This window comes from Sturnira hondurensis, unplaced genomic scaffold (genome assembly GCF_014824575.4).
Source record: "Sturnira hondurensis isolate 20B ecotype Veracruz unplaced genomic scaffold, ASM1482457v3 Scaffold0025484, whole genome shotgun sequence".
Classification (NCBI taxonomy): Eukaryota; Metazoa; Chordata; class Mammalia; order Chiroptera; family Phyllostomidae; genus Sturnira; species Sturnira hondurensis.
The window spans coordinates 1,112,274-1,132,487 of record NW_028098115.1 but is presented as its reverse complement, the minus strand read 5'-3'; the positions used below and the strand labels follow the sequence as shown (position 1 = coordinate 1,132,487).

Below are 20,214 nucleotides of genomic sequence, written 5' to 3'. Positions count from 1 at the left end.
TTTCATTACTTTTCCTTAATGATATTTGCAAAGTCTATAACTGCAGTCCCCATAGAATTTACTTTTTCTACCTAGTTACTAAGGCAAGCTGATGTCATTGCTTGAAAGTTCCCAAGGACACAAAGCCTATATAATTCAGCAGAAAAATACCAGTGCTGCAGCTGCATTGGTCCTAATCAATTTGTTCAAGTTTGGCATTTGAAGTGTCCTGGTAAACTAGCATGGCCTGCAAAAGTGTTTGGTAGTGGCTTTTCATCCTTTCTACTCGTCACAGCAGTCTAACAAAGTACAAAAAATAAACCCTTCCTATACCACATTGGGAAATTCACTGGAAACCAAATCTAAAAAAGCTTAGTGCACAGTTACATACTCCACATATTGGAAAAAAACTCTGACAATAATATAGGTACAAAGATGTGGTTTTTGCAAAAACCCTGAAGTACCTCTGGTAAAATATCACCAAATATAGCTACTGTGACTTATTACAAAAATTGTGAACAAGACCAAAAGGAACTTCAAGGACTTTGACCTTCTTTATAGAAAAATCAAGGTAAGTGGGGGTATTTGATTTGTCCAACTTTAAATAAATTGCTATTTCTACTGGAAAATAATACTCTTGAATTTAAGCTATGAGATTGTGACAGTTCACTTTCCTTTGGAGGTGCTGAAGCATCAGGAACAACTCATGGTGAGTTTTAAAGACATTTTAGTTTTATTATGTTTTTGCTCCTGTTTTCCCCCATTTTCTGACAAATATGAGAGAGACACTAGGTTTTCTGTTTCTGCACAATATTCTCGACATAAACTAACACCAAATTTCTATTGCAGTTGGACACACCTCCCTTTATCAAAGTATTTTTCCATGGTTCCACAGAAATAGAAAAAATTATGATAATAGAACAAAAGTCTTTATGTCAGACCTACTTCTCACTCTTCATACCCTTTCCTATCTGTGCAACTAGAATTTCTCATATTGGATTACAAAGCCATGGCTCCATTCTTGGTCAGTTTTTCAGCTTTCAATTTTGTACTCATTCTTATTGGAACTTTATATATTACAAAGGTAACAGATGTAAATCATTAAATATTTAAAAGTGTTCTCTGGAGCAACAGATTTAGGTGGACACACTAGGAAAAATGTTTAAATGGCAGAATTAATCAATACTTCACATTAACTGTTACTATAAATATGAAACTAAACACTGGACACCATGAGTTTAACTGGTTAACTGAAAGAGTTCTCCTTTCCCCCAAATTCCTTCTTTGTCACAGACAAAGAACTAGAACCTTTTCTAGTTCACTGATATTACACTACCATTAGTCTTTCTCCTAATATGAGCAACAAGGGCCATTGTCTGCAGAAGTTTGGGATGATGAAATACAGGAAATATTTGAGAAGAAAGGGAGAACTAGGAGCGGAAGAGAAGTGTTGTCTTTTTTCATAAGCAATGTGGAGTTGATTTATTTATATGTAGACTTGATATCTGTGTCTTGAGAGAAGATATAAAACATGAGTCATGATAAAGATGGGAAGAAGGTAGCACCAGATGATAGGACCCAAGGAACAAACACGGGTAGCCTGCTTGGGTGGACCACCCCTGAAAGACCGTGCATCAAGGCAGCAGCATGGAGGAGGCAAGCTACATAAGAGAGGCTCCCCACAGACGCCCACCCAAGCTGCCCAGGACATCCAGGAAAGGAAGTGGGAGGTCACAGACCCACTTTACTTAACACCTCAATTATGCCTATCACCACCAAAAGGCAGGTAAGAGTACTGGTAGAGTGGAGAAAGCCTGGACTAGGAATTAGGAGACCTGAGCTTTAAACCCAGCTATTATTCCAATTCTCTGTGAACTTGGGCCAGTTGCTTTACCTCTCTGTGCCTCATTTTCTCTATTTGTAAAATTAAAAAAAAAAAAAATAGAGCCCTGGCTGGTGTAGCTCAGTGGATTGAGTGTGGGCCTGCAAACCAAAGTGTAACTGGTTCAATTTCCAGTCAGGGCACATGCCTGGATTATGGGCCAGGTCCCCAATAGCAGAGCACAAGAGGCAACAACACATTGATGTTTCATTCCCTCTCTTTCTCCTTGCGTTCCCCCTCCCTAAAAATAAATAAATAAAATCTAAAAAATAGATTTGGTAAATTCTCAAGTCCATTTAAGGGCTAAGATGTTGTGATCTATACTATATACACATATATATTTCTTATTAAAAATAATGAGCCTTGAGTCAAAGATAGATGAATATAAAAGAAAAGAAAACAACTACTTTTGTTTTACTTGTGGCCAAGCAACAGAACCAGATTTTTTAAACATCTGAGGATAAAGATCTGAGGATATACTCAAGACAGTGATGCTATTGGACCTGAAACTTGACCTCCAACTTAAGGATGAGTAAGTCAATCCTCATCTGAAGGGTGGGAGAAAAGCAAGCCTTCCTCACCCTCTCCAGAGTTTTCAAGGTTTCCAGGATTTTATCTATGTTCCTCTGCAGAATTGTTTTCAAAATGCCCAGCCACATTGCCAGTTGGCCAGTAGCTTGGAGAAAAACTTCTGTCTTCTGAAAACTAGATCACTGAAATTGCTGTCTCAGGGCATCCTGACAGAGCCAAGAGGGTAGCAAGTAATTAGGGCTAGTAGAAAATGTAGGCACAGGATTGTAAAGAAAAGTGTGCTCAAGGCCAATATTTATGTGACCTTGCACAAATTACTTACTTGGAGTAAAGGGAATTTTAATTTCTTTTTTTTTAATTTTTTAAAATTTAATTATTGTTCAAGTACAGTTTTCCATCCCCCACTCCCATTCCAACCCACCACCCACTGGATGGTATTTGTCTTTCAACCCACCGCCCTGTGCTCCCCACCTCCCTCCTATTTCCACCCCCTTTAGTTGTTCTCCATGTGTCCTTTATACTAGTTTCTGTGAATCCTTCCCCTTTTCCCCTGAATTCTCTCCCCTCTCCCCTCTGGTCCCTGACAGCCTGTTCTGAATTTCAGTGTCTTTGGTTATATTTTGCTTGCTTGTTTTGTTTAGGTTCCTGCTAAAGGTGAGATCATATGGTATTTGTCTTTCAACACCTGGCTTATTTCACTCAGCATAATGCTTTCCAGTTCCATCTATGCTGTTGCAAAGGGTAGGAGCTCCTTCTTTCTTTCTGCTGCATAGAATCCCATTGTGTATATGTACCATACTTTTTTGATCCAGTCATTTACCGATGGGCATCTAGGATGCTTCTAACTCTTGGCTATCATAAATTGTGCTGCTATGAGCATCGGGGTGCAAGGGTTCTTTTGGATTGGTATTTCAGGGTTCTTAGGATATAATCCCAGCAGTGGAATTGCTGGGTCAAAAGGCAGGTCCATTTTTAGTTTTCTGAGAAAATTCCATACTGTTTTCCATAGTGGTTGTATCAGTCTGCAATCCCACCAACATAATTTCTTGTCCTGTAAAAATCTATAACTTAAATCCAAGCACTGATATCTCACAATAGTGAAGGAGAAATAACTTGTTCTCTGTCTTCCTGTCCAAGGTTGCTTTATATATCTTTGTAAATCAAGATTCTCCATTCTGTTATTCAAAAAGAAGTGTGCACTTAGCATTTACTATATGCAAATACTTACTTAAGTAAATACTTAGCATTTACTTAAGTCCAGCATGACTTAAGATGCTGAATGGGGTTTTAAAATAAGATACTTTACCATAAATTCTAGATGCAGAGGGAAGTCATGGGCATAAAAGAAATTAAATGACCAAATAATTGATTCAGATCTATTTTTTTTAATTCTTGACAGGAGTCCAACTAAGAAATGCAACAGGCTGGCCTGCCCAATCAAACTACTCTAGTGACATATTTTCAGCTTCAAGGTTTATTTGTAAATCAGAAGGTGCAGGTGGCCATGTTTGTCATAGTCCTCATTCTCTATGTCCTGACACTGATTGGGAACATCCTCGTTGTCATAACTATTACCTATGACCGCAGGCTCCACACCCCCATGTATTTCTTCCTCAGCAACCTGTCCTTTATTGATGTCTGCCACTCCACGGTCACTGTCCCCAAGATGCTGATAGATACCTGGTCAGAGAAGAAGCTCATCTCCTTTGATGCCTGTGTAACTCAGATGTTCTTCCTGCACCTATTTGCCTGCACAGAGATCTTTCTCCTCACTGTCATGGCCTATGATCGCTATGTGGCCATTTGCAAACCCCTGCAGTACATGACAGTGATAAACTGGAAGGTATGTGTGCTGCTGGCTGTGACCCTCTGGACAGGGGGGACCATTCACTCCATAGCCCTGATCTCCCTCACCATCAGGCTGCCCTACTGTGGGCCTGATGAGATTGACAACTTCTTCTGTGATGTACCTCAGGTGGTCAAACTGGCCTGCACTGATACCCACATCATTGAGATTCTCATCATCTCCAACAGTGGGCTTATTTCCGTGGTCTGTTTTGTGGTTCTCGTGGTGTCCTACACCGTCATCCTGGTGAGTCTGAGGCAGCAGGTCCACAAGGGCAGGTGGAAAGCCCTGTCTACCTGTGCAGCCCACCTCACCGTAGTCACACTATTCCTAGGACATTGCATCTTCATTTATTCTCGTCCATCCATCAGCCTCCCAGAGGACAAGGTGTTCTCTATGTTTTTCACTGCCGTCACCCCCCTGCTGAATCCCATCATCTACACCCTAAGGAATAAAGACATGAAGAATGCCTTGAACAAGTTAATGTGTAAAAAGGAGAGGGAAGAAACAAAATAAAAATGTCTATGTCCATAAGACGTTTTGTGCTCCATTTTAAAAATGCCTGACTAAGGATAAGGTTCTTACCACATTGATCAGATTACTGTGATGTGCCACATAGCAAGCAACCCTTGGGTGGATGATGGACTGCATACAACAGTGGTCCCATAAGATTACAGTTTCCCCTAAAAAATGGAAGGTATGTGGTTCAGGAAGGCTTTTCTTCTCTGATGGAAGCAGTACTGTGGGGTTTGGTAATAGATTCCCTCACTCACAGCACCTCACTTTTGAGAGCACAGATTACATCCCAATCAGTCAGCCACTGACCCGGTTCAGCCCAGAGGTGCTGTCCCCCAACACTAAATATTCAGAGGGCACTACAGCCCCATAGAGCCAGCTTGATGGTCTTCAGAGCACATTGCTGTAGAGTCTTCACTGAGGAACTCAGGTCCTGTACGACACACAGGTCCACGGCAACTACCTTACCAAGTGTCAAGTATCACTGCCACTCTAGTGAAAGCACTCTGTGATAGGGTGCAGCCAGCCTGTCCCAGATTCCAGAAATATTTTAGGTTACAATTCTGCAAAGAGTACATTAATTTTATTTCTTTCATCAAGTCAATGCCAGAAAGGGCCTTTTGTGCTAGATAGGCTCAAAGTAACAGAAAGCAAATTTCCATAGTCAAATTACTGACTCCTCAGTTCTACAGCCTCTCTGTGTTAAACACCCTCTTTCTTTATGAATGACACAAAGTTCCTTAATATGACCCTGCACCAGCCTGTAATAGTAAAAACCACACTGCCATGACAGTGCCTGTGTTCCTTCATCTCTCCGTCTTGATTTCTTACTCCTAGTGATCCCCAGGCCACCTTTCACTCTCTCCCGACAGAGACTGTTGTTATGGTGATCTATGCTTTATCCAGACAGTTTCTCCTCAGTATCTCCAATGCAGCCCACATCCCTGTTCATGGAGCAGCATTGACAGCTTTAATGTTCAATTTCAGACCCTTTGAGAAGGAAGCAGGGGAGGCTTATGGGACAGTGCTTACAAAATTCACAGTAGTCGAAGCAGTAATGTCCTTCACCTTCACACACCACTCACTTACTGACTTACACAGAACAACGTCTGGTCCTGCAAGCTCCATTCGTGGGCAAGTGCCTGATACAGTAGTACCATTCTTTTATCTTTTTAAGCATATTTTACGGTACCTTTTTTATGTTTAGATATGTTTAAATACAAAAATACCATTGTGTTTATAGTTTTCAGTACAATAACCTGTATACAGGTTTGTAGCCTGGGAGCGGTAGCCTGTACCACAGAGCCGAGATGTGTAAGGAGGCTGCACCATCCGTGTTTGTGCAAGTGTACTCTGTGATGTTTGCATGATGAAATCACCTAACAATGAATTTTTCAGAATGTATCCCCGTTGTTAAATGACACATGACTATGTAACATTTATAACATTATCTCCTGGCCCAACATTTGACAATCATATCAAAGCTATGATTTTTAACATTTTTCATATGCTGGAAATTGTTTTAGGCACTCTGCACTTACTTTATTCTCACAATAGCCCTGTGAGATAGGTATTATACTTATTTATACATGAAGGAATCACAGCTGAAAGAAAGCTAATAGCATGTTCAAGGTCAACAGGTAGGGTGTGATGGAAGCAGGATGTTAGGCTAACAGTATCAACAAAAACTCATGCTACTTTTATTTTACTATGTCATCTCTCCCTTATTTTGTCTTAGGGAAATAACTGAAGTCTAAAGAAACCTTCAGATTTCTAGGCAGCACTTGCCTACATCAGTCATTCAGAAACTTTCCTAAACAGCCTAGCAAACACTGGCAAATCAGGCAAACTGAGTTTGCATATGACTTTGGTGACTTCAGTGGTGAACCACTGAAATTATTGATATCCTCCAGTGTTCACGAAAAGTCTGCTCTCAGAGCAATGAAATAGGGATGTCTTATTATTCTTTCATTTGACAAATATTTACCGATCATCTATTATGTACTAAGTACTAGGTTTATAGTCATAAATAAAACATACATATACATCCTTCTTCATGTAGTTTAGAGTCTCATAAATATAGAAAACAAAAATATAAATAAAATTTAATTACAGATGGTGACAAATGCTGAGAAAGGGGATAGCAGGATGCTGTCAGAGAGTTAAAGGAGAGACTTTCTTTATAGGACTTGGTCAAGAAGCACCTCTCTAAGGAAATGATCTTTCAGCTAAGGTCTGAAAGATGAAAAGCAGCTAACCATAAGAACAGAGAGGTGATGAACATTCTAGGCAGAGGAAATCACAGGTGTGAAGACCTATGCTGTGAAAGATCTTGGCTTGGTTCCAGAACTGGAAGACCAATGTGGTTGCAGCTCAGACTGGGAGGCAGCGAATGGTGAGAGACAATACTGGAGAGGTATAAACACACTCTCCTGTCCTCTCAAGATGTTTAGAATCTATTTCAGTACAGTTGGAAGTCACCAAAATGGTTTGAGTACAGAAAAGGCATGATGTAACTTATGTTCTAATGAAAGTATTCCAGTTATTATGTAGAGAATTCTTCCAACTAAGCATTTATTACTAAACACTTAATAGTCACCGAGTCTTGTATTAATTTCTGGAAGAAAATACCAAATAGAATAAAACATAGCCTATAATCCAGTATATTCAATCTACCTGTAGGAACACACATTGCAACATTGTGGAAAGTGCTCTAAGAGCACTAAATATACTGGGTCAATAGGAGATGTGAAAAGGCTAGTCCAGGCGGCAGTGTCTCGCATACCATATACCAAACACAGGACATATTGGGATCCAACCGCTCACTCTAACTCACTCAGAGAGAACGGCATGCTTAGATGCAGCTGAGATTCCCTCAGCAGTCAGTGAAGGTGTTCACAATAAGCCTATGATTAATAAACCTGTGAGTCACAAGACCCATTTCATATTTTATAGTACTTTTGCCAGGGAATGTGTTAGGAAGGAAAGTCATGCCATGCAAACCATTCCAGTTGTACAGAGACATGGTTAGAAAAGCATCCTTGAGGGTTTCTGGGTAGCACAAGTTAACTTCCAATACACAAATTTTAAAATTAAGGGTGTAGTCTCCCAAAGATGATTATTTGCATAGGATAAAGCTACATCCATTGGAACTTGTTGGTGGAATACTGACCTGAATTAGAGAATCTGTATGAAATACTTTAGTTAGAGGCAATGGCAGGCAATACAACACACAGCCTCTCGAAGAGCCCAGATAGAACCACTTTGTTCAGGAATCAGCCATGCAGAGTCACACGTGCAATGGGGCAGACAAGATGATGCTTTGTGGCAGTCCTCACAGTGGCTGCTGGTTAAACTACCATAGAATGACAATGTCCTGCTTGTTTGTTTTCCATAGTTGCAAGCAAATTTCTAATACTGCCCATTTCCCTTTGCATTAGTCCTCACTGCTCTCTGGGGAGGTAAAATAGAACACTTAGTTTCCTTTTCACACAAAAAGCTTTTAAGACTCAGAAAAAATAAAGTGTGCTTAGCTACTGGCTGAATGAATAGAAGAAGAACATGGAAATATCTTGACTCTTGGTTCTCTCGTTCACTTATTTTAAAGGAGAGACAGGGATCATTATCCATATAAAAATCTGTTCTGCAACTTTCTCTTCAACAGTTATACAAATTCCTCTGGCTACGACCATCTTCTGTGCAATAGAGTAACTAATATTGCCATAATACAAATAAACAAATAAAGTGTTGGTGATTTATTTCTGCATAAAAGATACTAATGGATACAAAAATCCATCAGTATAAAAGTCCAGAAGTAAAGGCACAATTATTTCATTTTTCTAAGTTTTTCAAGTGTGTATAACAGTGATATCTTGGCTTCATTTTAACATGAATATATAAAACTCTGATTTTGACTTTGATTTCATATAAAAATTATAAGGGGTTGACATGCTGCACTTATCTATCAATTTTTAAGCAATGGTATTTAGACATTTTTATGAACATCTTCTGGTTTATTTAATAAACCACCTCTATTTTTTCACCCTTTTGAGTACTTTCTGACATTTCAACTGTTTATTACCTCTTAGCCAGAGTTAGTGAGTCACTCATTCTCTGTTGTATATGCAGATGTCCAGTTCTCCAGAGTGCTCACAAGCATTATTTCTACAAGTTAACAGAACTTGGTAGAATAGTGACCCAAAAGCCCCAATCAATTCTCAACTTCTTTCAGAATAAGCAAAGAAAGATTTGATATATTTCTAGTATTAACTGTGCTCTATACCATTTTGTTGCCTCATTAAAGCTGGTGTTATATTAACTTTATATGGCAGCTCTCTGACCACGTGTAATGGGATCTGATCCTACTCTCTTTGGCCACAGTACATCATCATCCTCTTTACTAAGCGATGTGTCACGCACTCTTCTTGATATAGACTTGCCCATTCCACCATAAACTGATACATTTTAGTTTAATGAGTGATACTAGTTAATTCAGTAAATCAACAGCTCAAAAATTATGTAAATCCACATATCTTCTTAACCAGTTTCACCTGTTTATTTCTTCAAATGAACTTTATATATTACTGAAAAACTTATTCAAAAAATCTTGTGCTTTCTTACAAGTATATTAAATTATAAATTGTTTAAGAAGGTCCATTGTATTAACACTGTTTTTAATATCTTAATAAAATTTTATTTATTTTTATCAAATTTATTCGGGTGACATTGGTTAATAAAATTATATAGGTTTCAAGCATACAATTCTGTAACCCATAATCTGTATTCCCTTTTTTTATTTCATTGTTGTTCAAGTACAGTTTTCTGTCTCTTACTCCCATCCCAGCCCACCCCCCTCAGTGCTCCCCACCTCCCTTCCATTTTCACCCCCCTTAGTTGTGGTTCATGTGTCCTTTATACTAGTTCCTGCAAATCCTTCCCCTTTGTCCCCTAAAATTCCCTCCCCGCCCCCACCGGTCACCATCCCCCTGTTCTCTATTTCAGTGTCTTTGGTTATATTTTGCTTGCTTGTTTGTTTTATTGTTTAGCTTCCTGTTAAAAGTGAGATCATATGGTATTTGTCTTTCAATGCCTGGCTTATTTCACTCAGCATGATGCCTTCCATTTCCATCCATGCTGTTACAAAGGGTAGGAGTGCCTTCTTTCTTTCTGCTGCATAAAATTCCATTGTGTAAATGTACCATAATCTGTATTTCATACTGGGTGTTTACCGCCCCAAGTCTCCTTTCATCACCATTTATCTCCCTCTATGGTCTCGCAGCCTCCCACCACCACCCTTAACAACGTTTCTGTGCCTATGGAGGAGCATGTGTAAATCTCTATCACTCCAGGTTTCCCAGCAGAACTTTGTAGTTTTTTTCCTTCATAAGGCACATATGCTTCCCTTATTGGACAAAACTATCCCATATAAATGATCTGAATTAATTTCCTTTTCGTGCTCTAATAACAAACCACAAATTGAGAACCTTAAAAATACACAAATTTATTATCTTACAGTTCTGTTAGTTAAAAATTCAATATGAATTTCAACGCACTAAATTCAAGGAATTTCAAACAAGATGGATATAAAGAGGACCACACCAAGGCACATCATAATTAAAATGCCAAAAGATAAAAATAGAGAATCTTAAAAGCAGCAAGAGAAATGCAGATGATTACCTAAAAAGGAGTTCCTATAAGACTGTCAACTGACTTCTCAAAAGAAACTTTGCAGACCAGAAGGGACTGGTAAGAAGTATTTTTCATGACTTTTCATGACTTTTTTTCATAAAAGTCACGAAAAGCAGGGACCTACAATGAAGATGACTCTATCTGACAAAGCTATCATTTAGAATGGAAGGGCAGATAAAGTGCTTCCCAGATAAGGTAAAGCTAAAGGAGTTCATCATCACCAAGCCTTTATTATATAAAATGTTAAAGGGACTTATTTAGAAAGAGAAGATCAAAACTATGAACATTAAAATGCCAATAAAGATATAACTATCAACAATTTAACCTAAAAATCAAACTAAGCATACTAGCAGAACAGAAGCAGAATCATAGATATGGAGAACATTAGGATGGTGGCCACTTGGGAGGGGAATCTGGGAGAGTGGGGGAAAAGGTAAAGGGATAAAGAAGTACAAATTGGTATTCACAGAATAGTCACAGGGATGTAAAGTACAGCATAGGAAATATAGTCAACAATGTTGCAATAACTATAGATAGTGTCAAATAGGTACTAAATTTCTTGGAGTGATTACATTTTATCAATTATAAGAATATTTGTTTTTACATTATATAAATGTCCAAACAAGGAGCTATATACCTGAAACTAATATAATATTGTATGTTGACTGTAATTTAAAAATAAAAAAGTAGGAAAAAACTGGAACCACCCAAATGTCCATCAATATAGGAATGAATTAACAAATTGTGGTATACCCAGGCAATAAAATGTTACTCAACAATAAAAAAGAACAAACTACTGACACCACAAAAACACAGACTGACCTCAGAAACAGCATGCAGAGCAAAAAGTAAAGGAACAGAAGAGTACATTTTGTACAATATAATTTAAATGCCACTCTAGAAAAGACAAATGTAATGCTTACTGGCAAAAATCAGATCCTTGGATGCTTGTGTGGAATGGAAAGATTGGCTGAGAAGGGGTGAAGGAACTTTGTGGAGTATTGGAAATGTTCTGTATCTTTTTTTTCTAAGATTTTATTTATTTATCTTCAGAGGGGAAGGGAAGGAGAGAAAGAGAGAAACATCAATGTGTGGTTGCCTCTCGTGAGTCCCCTGCTGGGAACTGGCCTGCAACCCAGGCATGTGCCCTGACTGGGAATCAAACGATCGTGTGGTTCGCAGGCCTGCGCTCAATCCACTGAGGTACACCAGCCAGGGCCTGGAACTGTTCTGTATCTTGATTAGGGAGGTGGTTATATGGGTGTATATATGCCTTTGTAAAAACTTGTCAAAATTTACAATGAAAATTGGTGTCTTTTATGTAACTAAATTTTACCTTGATTAGGTTTATTTTAAAATGCATACTTTATATATATATATATCAACCTTGAAGTTAACCTTGAAGTTATCAAAATAAAATTACTATGAAAAGTATAAGAATGCAAAGCAGTATAAATAAGTAAAGGCTTAAACATGTTGAAAATATATTTGAGAACAAGTAACCAGAAAGAAGGGGGAGGGGGATGATGGGGGAAAGAAGGTGAAGGGTCATCAGGGAACTTATATAAAGGACCCAGGGACAAAGCCAAAGAGGAGTAGGATTGAATGTGGGCAGTGGGGATGGATAGGGTGGGGGAGATGGTGGGAAGAAAGTGGGGACAAAGTTAGTTGAATAACAATAAAATTTTTTAAAGATTGAAATCACTAAACTGTATAATATACATGAGTAATTTATAGCTTCTTAGAGTCAATAACCCACAGAACAGTACAAATCAACAAAATAGGCCCTCTCTCAATTATACCAGTTCTTTAAAATGAGTCTATGCCACAAATTGTGTTTTTTTATTTGTGAAATCAGAAGTCTTCTTTAAATGTTTCCAAGTTCTTTCTCCTTACATGTCCTACCATGGGTTTTTATTTTTCCCCATTAAATAATAGATAACAGTCCCTCTCTCTGATGCAAAACCTGCCCTACCACCTGCCATTTCACCTGTTTTTGTTTCTTTACTTTTGCTCTCTGATTCAAGATTTGGCCACAATTATATCTGCAATCCCAAGACCATCATGTACATATTTTCATGAGAAAAACTTGTCTCTGTCTGAGATGCTTCATGGCAGTTTTTACTTCCTCATTCCTCAAGCTGTAAATGAGGGGATTCAGCAAAGGGGTGACCACTGTGTAAAAGACAGATACCACCTTGTCCAGGGGGAAGCTGGTGTCAGGTCGAGTATAGATGAAGATACATGGTCCAAAGAAGAAGACGACCACCATAAAGTGAGCTGAGCAGGTAGACAGGGCTTTTCGGCGCCCTTCAGCAGACTGTTTTCTAAGAGAAACTAAGATGACTGTGTAGGAGGTGACCAAAGCCAGGAAACAGGTGAGGGAGATGGTCCCACTATTGGACACCATCAGCACTCCTGTGAGGTATGTATCTGCACAGGCTAGCTTGATGACAGGAGGCACATCACAAAAGTAGCTGTCGATAACGTTAGGGCCACAGTAAGGCAGACGAATGGTCAGGAAAGTCTGCACGAGAGAATGAACAGTGCCCCCCACCCAGAGCGCAAGGACCAGCTGTGTGCAGACTCTCATGTTCATCGCATTGGGGTAATGCAGTGGAGTGCAGATGGCCACATACCGATCATAGGCCATAATGGTCAGCAGAAAGATCTCAGCACAGGCAAAGAGATGCAGAAAGAAGAGCTGTGCAATGCAGTTGTCAAAGGAAATGGTTTTTCGCTCTAAAAGAAAACCCTCCAGCATCTTGGGCACAGTGACAGATGAGTGGCAGATGTCAATAAATGACAAATTGCTCAGGAAGAAATACATGGGGACATGGAGACGTTCAGTAAAGACTATGGTAACCATGATGAGAATGTTCCCCCATAGAGTTAGCACATACGTGGCTGTAAATGCTATGAAAAACAATATCTCCAGTACCCAGTTATCAGCAAGTCCCAAGAAGACAAATTCAGTCACTCTTGTTTGGTTTAATGTATCCATCCACTGAGTTTTCCAAAGGACCTTGGGGTGGGGGTAGAGAATAAAAACTAATTTAGCTTTAATATTACAAGAATGGAACTAACTGAAGTGATTTTTTATGCCTATCTGAATTATTTATATATATTTTAGAGTTTATGTAATTAAGACCAATCTAATAATAATTGTTGCTATGTACCCACCATGTATCAGGAGCCATACCAGGCACTTTACATCCACCATGCTATTTAACCAAACTACATTATGGCACAGGCATGAATGAGCCTGTCTCATAGATGAGATAAGTGGGTCTTATGAGAATACACCCTGGCTCGTTTGTCTCAGTGGATTGATCCTTGGCCTGCAAATCAGAAGGTCACTGGTTCAATTCCCAGTCAAGTCCCATGCCTTGGTTGTGGGCCAGGTTCCCAGTTGGGAGCATGGGACAGGCAACCAATTGACATCTCTCACACCAAAGTTTCTCTCACTCTCTTTCTCCCTCCCTTCCCCCGTCTCTAAAATAAATAAATAAAATCTTTTATTTTTAAGAATAAATAAGTTGCCAAAGCCCTTGGCCACTAACTAGTTAGCTGGCTCTTTTCATTTCAGTCTAATCCACAGATATCACTAAATTAATATTCCAAAATACAATTCCTAATAAAAATCATTTCCTGTTTGACTCTTTCTATCAAATTAAATGTACCTTCAAAGCCTGCAACAGTCTGCTGCACATTCATTTTTTCTCATGCATTCTTTTCTCCAGCCAAACAACTTACCATTCTTCAGCCATACTACCTCCACTTACTTTCCGAAATCTTTGTCTCTATCTATTCTGTTTCCTCAGCTCAGAGGAAACTCTCTAATCAAGTATACTCTTTTCACCTCATCAATGACTATTTATGTACTGTTCATTTTTCAAGTCTGTCTCAAAGATGCTCTTCCTTCAGAAAACTTCCTGACACAAGCAAATTCTATCTCTGCCCTTTTTATTTGGAACTTACCTTCAAAGGAAAATGAAATATTTGGTTTTGCTCTCCAGTAAATTGAAATTTCCTTTAAAAGCAATAACCACATATGACTTATTCCTTATAGCACATAGCATGTTTCCTTGCAAACAATAGGTATGCAAAAAATATTTTTATTTGAACTGAAGTAACCTGAAAAAGAATCCAATCCTTCCTGCACAATAGAGATAACAAGTGACTAAAGACACATCATTTTTTAAATTTTGTAATACGATTTGTCCCTGAAGACATATTATTGTATGAATACTAAAGTTATATTACCTTTAATTCTCTATACTGATTAGGTGGCTAAAAACTGCAACAGAGTTCAGGAATTAATTATGACAAATTATAAGAAATATTGATGTTCTTGATTCAGTTATTTCGCTTGTAGCAATCCTCTTAAGTATCCAAACTATGAAGAAAACTAAATGCAAGAAAATATCAATGCCCTGACCAATGTGGCTCAATTGGTTGGGCAGCATCCTGCATAGCAAGACGTTACTGGTTCAATTTTGGCTCAGGAAATGTATCTGGGTTGCAGGTTCAGTCCTAGGCCAGGGTGTGTACCAGAGGCAAACAATTGATAATTTTCTTGCACATCAGTGTTTCTCTCCCTCTCTTCCTTCCTCCTTTACCCTCTCTCTGAAAACAAATAAGTAAAATCTTTAGAAAAAAAGGGAAAAAACAGAAAATATTAATTACAGCATTATTTAAAATAACAGTCTTGCAGCTTTTCTATTTCTCATCAAAATCCCAATGGCATTTTTTTTGAAATCTGAACAAATATAGTGGAACTTGAATAGAACTATTTGCAGCTAATATTGAAATATTATGAAAAATGAAAATTGAGATAAACTTGTTTACACATTCTCAACAATTTAAAATGTATATAATGCCATGTGTGTTTTCAAAATACATATAGTAGACTAAGAGAAAATATTGCAGCCCATCTGACCAAAAAGGAACAATATCTTATTATTCAGAGACCTCTTAAAATTTGGCAAGGAAGGAGAGATGACAATTAAACATGGGGGAAAATATAAGTAGGCAAATCAGGAAAAATGCAAATGAGAAATAAGTATGCATGAAAAGATGCTTAACTTCAGAAATAAGTAAACAAACAACCAAATACTTTTGTCTCTCTTCAGACCAGCAAAGGTGAACGCAGGCTGTAGACTGCTACCGGAAGAAGGTATTACTAAGACGTTTTTGGCAGATAATCTGGCAGTACCTCTCAAAATTTTAAATGCTTATAGCTCCAACCCAGGAATCCCCCTTCTAGGACTGTACAGGGTGGGACAAAAGTACATTTACAGTTGTGAGTATGCAAAATGTAGAGTTTATTCTTATATTATTGTTTATCAATTATTGTATTACTTTCCATACAAATCAGTATAAAGCTAGTTTTGACCCACTCTGTATTTCACAGAAATAAAGAAATTGGCAATTAGGGCTATATGTTTTAAATATTTCTAGCAAACCGTGGTACTAAAAATAAACTAAATGTTTATCAATAGAGAAATAGGTAAATTGTTTTATCATAGCCTCAATATTATGTAGCCATTAATAAGAATAAGTTAGGTCTATACATATTGAAGCAGTGATTTTTAATGCTTGAGGCAGGTGGTTGTAAATTTTGCTGCCCAGTCCTCACTCCAAACAATTAATCCAGACCCATGAGTACTTTTAAAGCTCCTTTTGATTCCAATGTACAGCCAAGATTGCAAGCTATTTTCATGGAATGTCAACAATATATTCAGTAAATAGACCATATTATAGGTGGGGAGCACCTGGGGGGTGGGCTGGGATGGGAGTAAAAGACAGAAAACTGTACTTGAACAACAATTAAATTAAAAATGTTTTAAAAGTCCATATTATGAATATATTGTGAACCAGAAAAGAAGGAAGGGAGGGAGAGAGAAAGGTAGGGAAGAAAGAGAGAAAAAACAAAGAAACAGAGAAAGGAAGGGATCAAAAGAGTTTTTAACCTGGCTGGTATGGCTCAGTGGACTGAGTGCCGGCCTGCAAACCAAGGTGTGGTAGGTTCAATTCCCAGTCGGGGCATATGCCTCGGTTGTGGGTCAGGTCCCCAGTAGGATGTGCATGAGAAGCAACCACACTTTGATCTTTCTCTTCCTCTCTTTATCCCTCCCTTCCCCTCTCTAAAACTAAATAAATAAATGAATATTTTTTTTAAAGAAACCCTGCCTGGTGTGGCTCAGTGGATTGAGTGCCAGCCTGTGAACCAAAGGGTTGCCAGTTCAATTCCCAGTCAGGGCACATGCTTGGGTTGCAGGCCAGGTCCCCAGAAGTGGGAGTGCAAGAGGCAAATATACATTGATGTTTCTTGACCTCCCTTTGTCTCTCTAACAATACATAAATAAAACTTAAAAATAAAATTAAAAAAGAAAGAAAGATGCTCTGAGGTCTTAAAGAGGAGGATTGTTTGATTTTTTGTAAGATTTTATTTATTTATTCATTTTTAGAAAGAAAGAAAGTGACTTAGAAGAGAGGGAGAGAAACATCAGTATGTGCTGGCTTCTTGCACACCCCACACCTGGAACCTGGCATGCAACCCAGGCATGTGCTCTGACTGAGACTCACACCAGTGACCCTTAGGCTGGTGCTCAATCCACTGAGCCACAGCAGCCAGTGCTGTTTTTAAGCTAAGAGCTAAAATGGTGTCCTCTTCTCTGCATACAGAGCATGTACTCAACAGCATCTCTCCCACATGTTCCAAGAAAGCAGTCATGGTGAGTTATGTCCCAGAGAGTGACACAGAGTAAGGAAGCCCAGGAGAGCAGAGCTCTTGTAACTCAGCTGTGGTCTTCCATTTCTTCTCCAGAAAGGCACAGATCTAATCTGTATGCCGGCTTTCAGAGCACAGAGACCACACGCTTTCTTTGGTGGTAATAATTACAGCCTTGCTTAAACAAATAAACAAACACTGAATGACCATCTGCTAGTAGGAGAGACTTGTTCTTTCTTCAGAAGGTTGTGTCGTATTTAACATTTGCTCTATAAAGATGTGTGAGTGCTTAGCCAGAAACTGTGCTGGGGATCCAAATGCAAAGAGAAAGGAGGAAGTGCTGATCCCTCCCAACCCCCAAACCCCATAACTCTATGACTTTTTTAATAAGTAGAAAAAAAGAAACAGGTGCTATGGCAAAATCTAAAAGGTGACAAGTCAGAACCCTGGGCATTTTGAAGAATCTTGGAGAATGTGTGTATATGTGGTGTTCATTTATAGGTGCCCTCATAGAAAGCAGCAAAATGAAAAAGTACAGTGAGTTGGAAGACAAAGGAGAGGTTAAAATACTTCTCATAAGTTAAAAGGCCTTCTATTAAACTTCTAAACACCGCACATTCATGTAACATTTCAGACAAGTGGTTAAGATGGGGTCTTGCTGAACACCATGAGCATACATGCACACATGTGCAAGCCCACAACAAACATGGCAGGCAAAGCAGGTAATGAGGTGGTAAAACTTACTAGTTTTCCCCTATTATGCAGGGATAATTCAGCTGATTGATATTCTTTAACCCAAGTATTTCATAATTTCTCCTGAAATGAAATAAGGAAAACAAAATACTTTTAAATACAAAATTTTAAAAACTCCGCTTTGGACATTTGTAACTGGTTTTCTATTTAAATATCTGCACGTTTTTAATGTTGGTCCTTGGATTTTTTTAATCCTTTCATTCTCTGTAATTTTGCTTGTGTCCTTTTCAATACCTTTGTCATTCTCTGCCAAGAATGGCAGAACTAAGCCTACTTGCCATTTCTATTTTAATCAGTAATTACCATGGCACTTTAGAACTGTACTTGAACTGATTCCAAAAACACACTTATTATAGAAGAGAAGTATTTTTGTTATATAAATAAATGGCATACTTGAAGACATATGACCTGATACTAACTTTAAGCTTAAATTTCGTATCATGAAAATAAAAAAGTATTTTGAATGTGGTAAACATGTCACAATGTACACATACATCAAATCATCACACTTTTATCTTAAATATATTCAATTTTTATTTGTTAGCTGTATCTCAATAAAGTTGGGGAGAAAAGAAAATATACAAGTTTCTAAGGAGTTGTGTCAAATCAAAGCAAGTTAGTCTTCGGTTCTATTGCTCTCCTGCTGAAGTAATATATAATATTGAGTGAAGACCTATTTTGTGAGTTGACATATCTAAAATTTTGGATTCTGCTTCTTCTTCTCCTTTAATGAATACATCTATCATATCTCTGAGTACACTTGAGCAAGTCACCTGATTTTATTTTCATTAGAAAGTAGTAATAATTTTATCCCTGTAATTATGGTGATGGTTCATTTTCTTTGTCAACTTGACTAAGCCATGGTATTTAATTGTGTGACCAAATACCAGCCTAGGTACTGTTGTAAGGGTGTTTTTTCAAATGTGAAAACATTTAAATCAGCAGACTTTGAGTAAAGCAGAATACCCTACACAATGTGGGTAGGCCTAATACAATCAGTGGAAGGCCTTAAAAGAAAAGACTGAGGTTTCCAGAAGAAGGAATTCTGCCTCCATACTATATTCCGATTCACTACTGTAAGACTAACTCCTGCCAGTGTTTCCAGTCTGCCAGCCTGCTCTCAAAACTTCAGGTTAACCAGGCCTCACAATCTCATGAGCCCATTCCTTAAAATAAATCTCTCTTTCTCTCTCTCTCTCTCTTTCTCTTTCCCTATACATATAATTTATTTTGATCAATAGATTACATGATAGATAGATATAGATAGAGACATGCATAAATGATAGAGAGATAGAGAGATGATAGATAGATAGATAGATAGATAGATCCCATTCATTACCTTTCTCTGGAGAACCCTGATTACTAAAATTACCTTCTTTGTAATGATCTTAAATATAGGAATGTGGTTTAGGGTTAGGAAAGTTTAGGTATATAAGAAGACCATTGCTCTGCCCTGGCTGATGTAGCTCAGTGGATTGAGTGTGGGCCTGCAAACCAGAGGACTGAGGTTCAACTCCCAGTCAGGGCACATGCCTGGGTTGCAGGGGACCCACGAGAGGCAACCATATATTGATATTCTCTTTCTCTCTCTCTCTCTCTCTTCTTCCCTTCCCCTCTAAAGATAAATAAATAAAATCTTTTAAAAAAAGAAGACCACTTCTCCTTTATCACTCTCAAGAAATAAACTTCCTTTGAAGATTTCACTCTGTCCTCTCCCCCTCCCTCAACACCTACTTTCAATAACTAACAAAGGAGGGGAGGCAGAAAGAAGATAGGAAAATTCCTATAATCCAATCAACTTGAGCTAGTAACTATTATACTCTGGCTCACTTTTAAAGGTTTGCTTGTTGCAAGTAGATTTTCCGCTGACTTCAAACACTTACCATAAACTCCCATGCCTCCTCTAATGATTTATTTCTCCTCTTACAACATGTTACAGAAGCTTAGACTGTGAAATCGTGGAGCACAAAATTCTGCATGTGGCGGATTTCAGGCTTGAAAGCTTCAGGATTTTTATCTACCTGACCTAAGAGTTTGAATTGATCATCCAATGACTATAATTGAATTTGCCATCAATGAATACTCAGGGGTATTATTAAAAGTTTTCTGTTTCACTGAATTTCCAGTGATTAATTTCATACATTTAGCTATTTAATAAGTGGACAATAAAACCAGCAGCCTCCAATTATGGAAGAGTTCCAAACTTTGGCAATTAGCATGACATCAGTTTGCTTAACCACTGTACTAACCACTGCAATATGCCCCAGGGATTCACAGGCCAGT

General features: G+C 38.3%; 2 protein-coding genes across 2 annotated transcripts; one reads left to right on the top strand and one right to left on the bottom strand.

Moving 5' to 3' along the window:
• Positions 1-203: 203 nt before the first annotated feature.
• On the top strand, positions 204-4,754 carry OR4E1 (olfactory receptor family 4 subfamily E member 1). Its single transcript, XM_037039795.1, has 2 exons — positions 204-550; positions 3,792-4,754. Exon 2 carries the CDS (start codon positions 3,807-3,809, stop codon positions 4,752-4,754), a length of 948 nt encoding a protein of 315 aa, XP_036895690.1. The 5' UTR covers positions 204-550; positions 3,792-3,806.
• A 7,258-nt stretch (positions 4,755-12,012) lies between these two features.
• On the bottom strand, positions 12,013-19,893 carry OR4E2 (olfactory receptor family 4 subfamily E member 2). Its single transcript, XM_037039760.1, has 3 exons — positions 19,815-19,893; positions 17,923-17,994; positions 12,013-13,467 (listed from the first exon to the last, which is right to left on the bottom strand). Exon 3 carries the CDS (start codon positions 13,444-13,446, stop codon positions 12,505-12,507), a length of 942 nt encoding a protein of 313 aa, XP_036895655.1. The 5' UTR covers positions 13,447-13,467; positions 17,923-17,994; positions 19,815-19,893; the 3' UTR covers positions 12,013-12,504.
• Positions 19,894-20,214: the final 321 nt, after the last annotated feature.

What these genes read in the sequence shown, in the direction of transcription:
- OR4E1 (XM_037039795.1), top strand. Translation starts at nt 3,807, where the DNA reads ATGCAACAGGCTGGCCTGCCCAATCAAACTACTCTAGTGACATATTTT.
- OR4E2 (XM_037039760.1), bottom strand. Translation starts at nt 13,446, where the DNA reads ATGGATACATTAAACCAAACAAGAGTGACTGAATTTGTCTTCTTGGGA.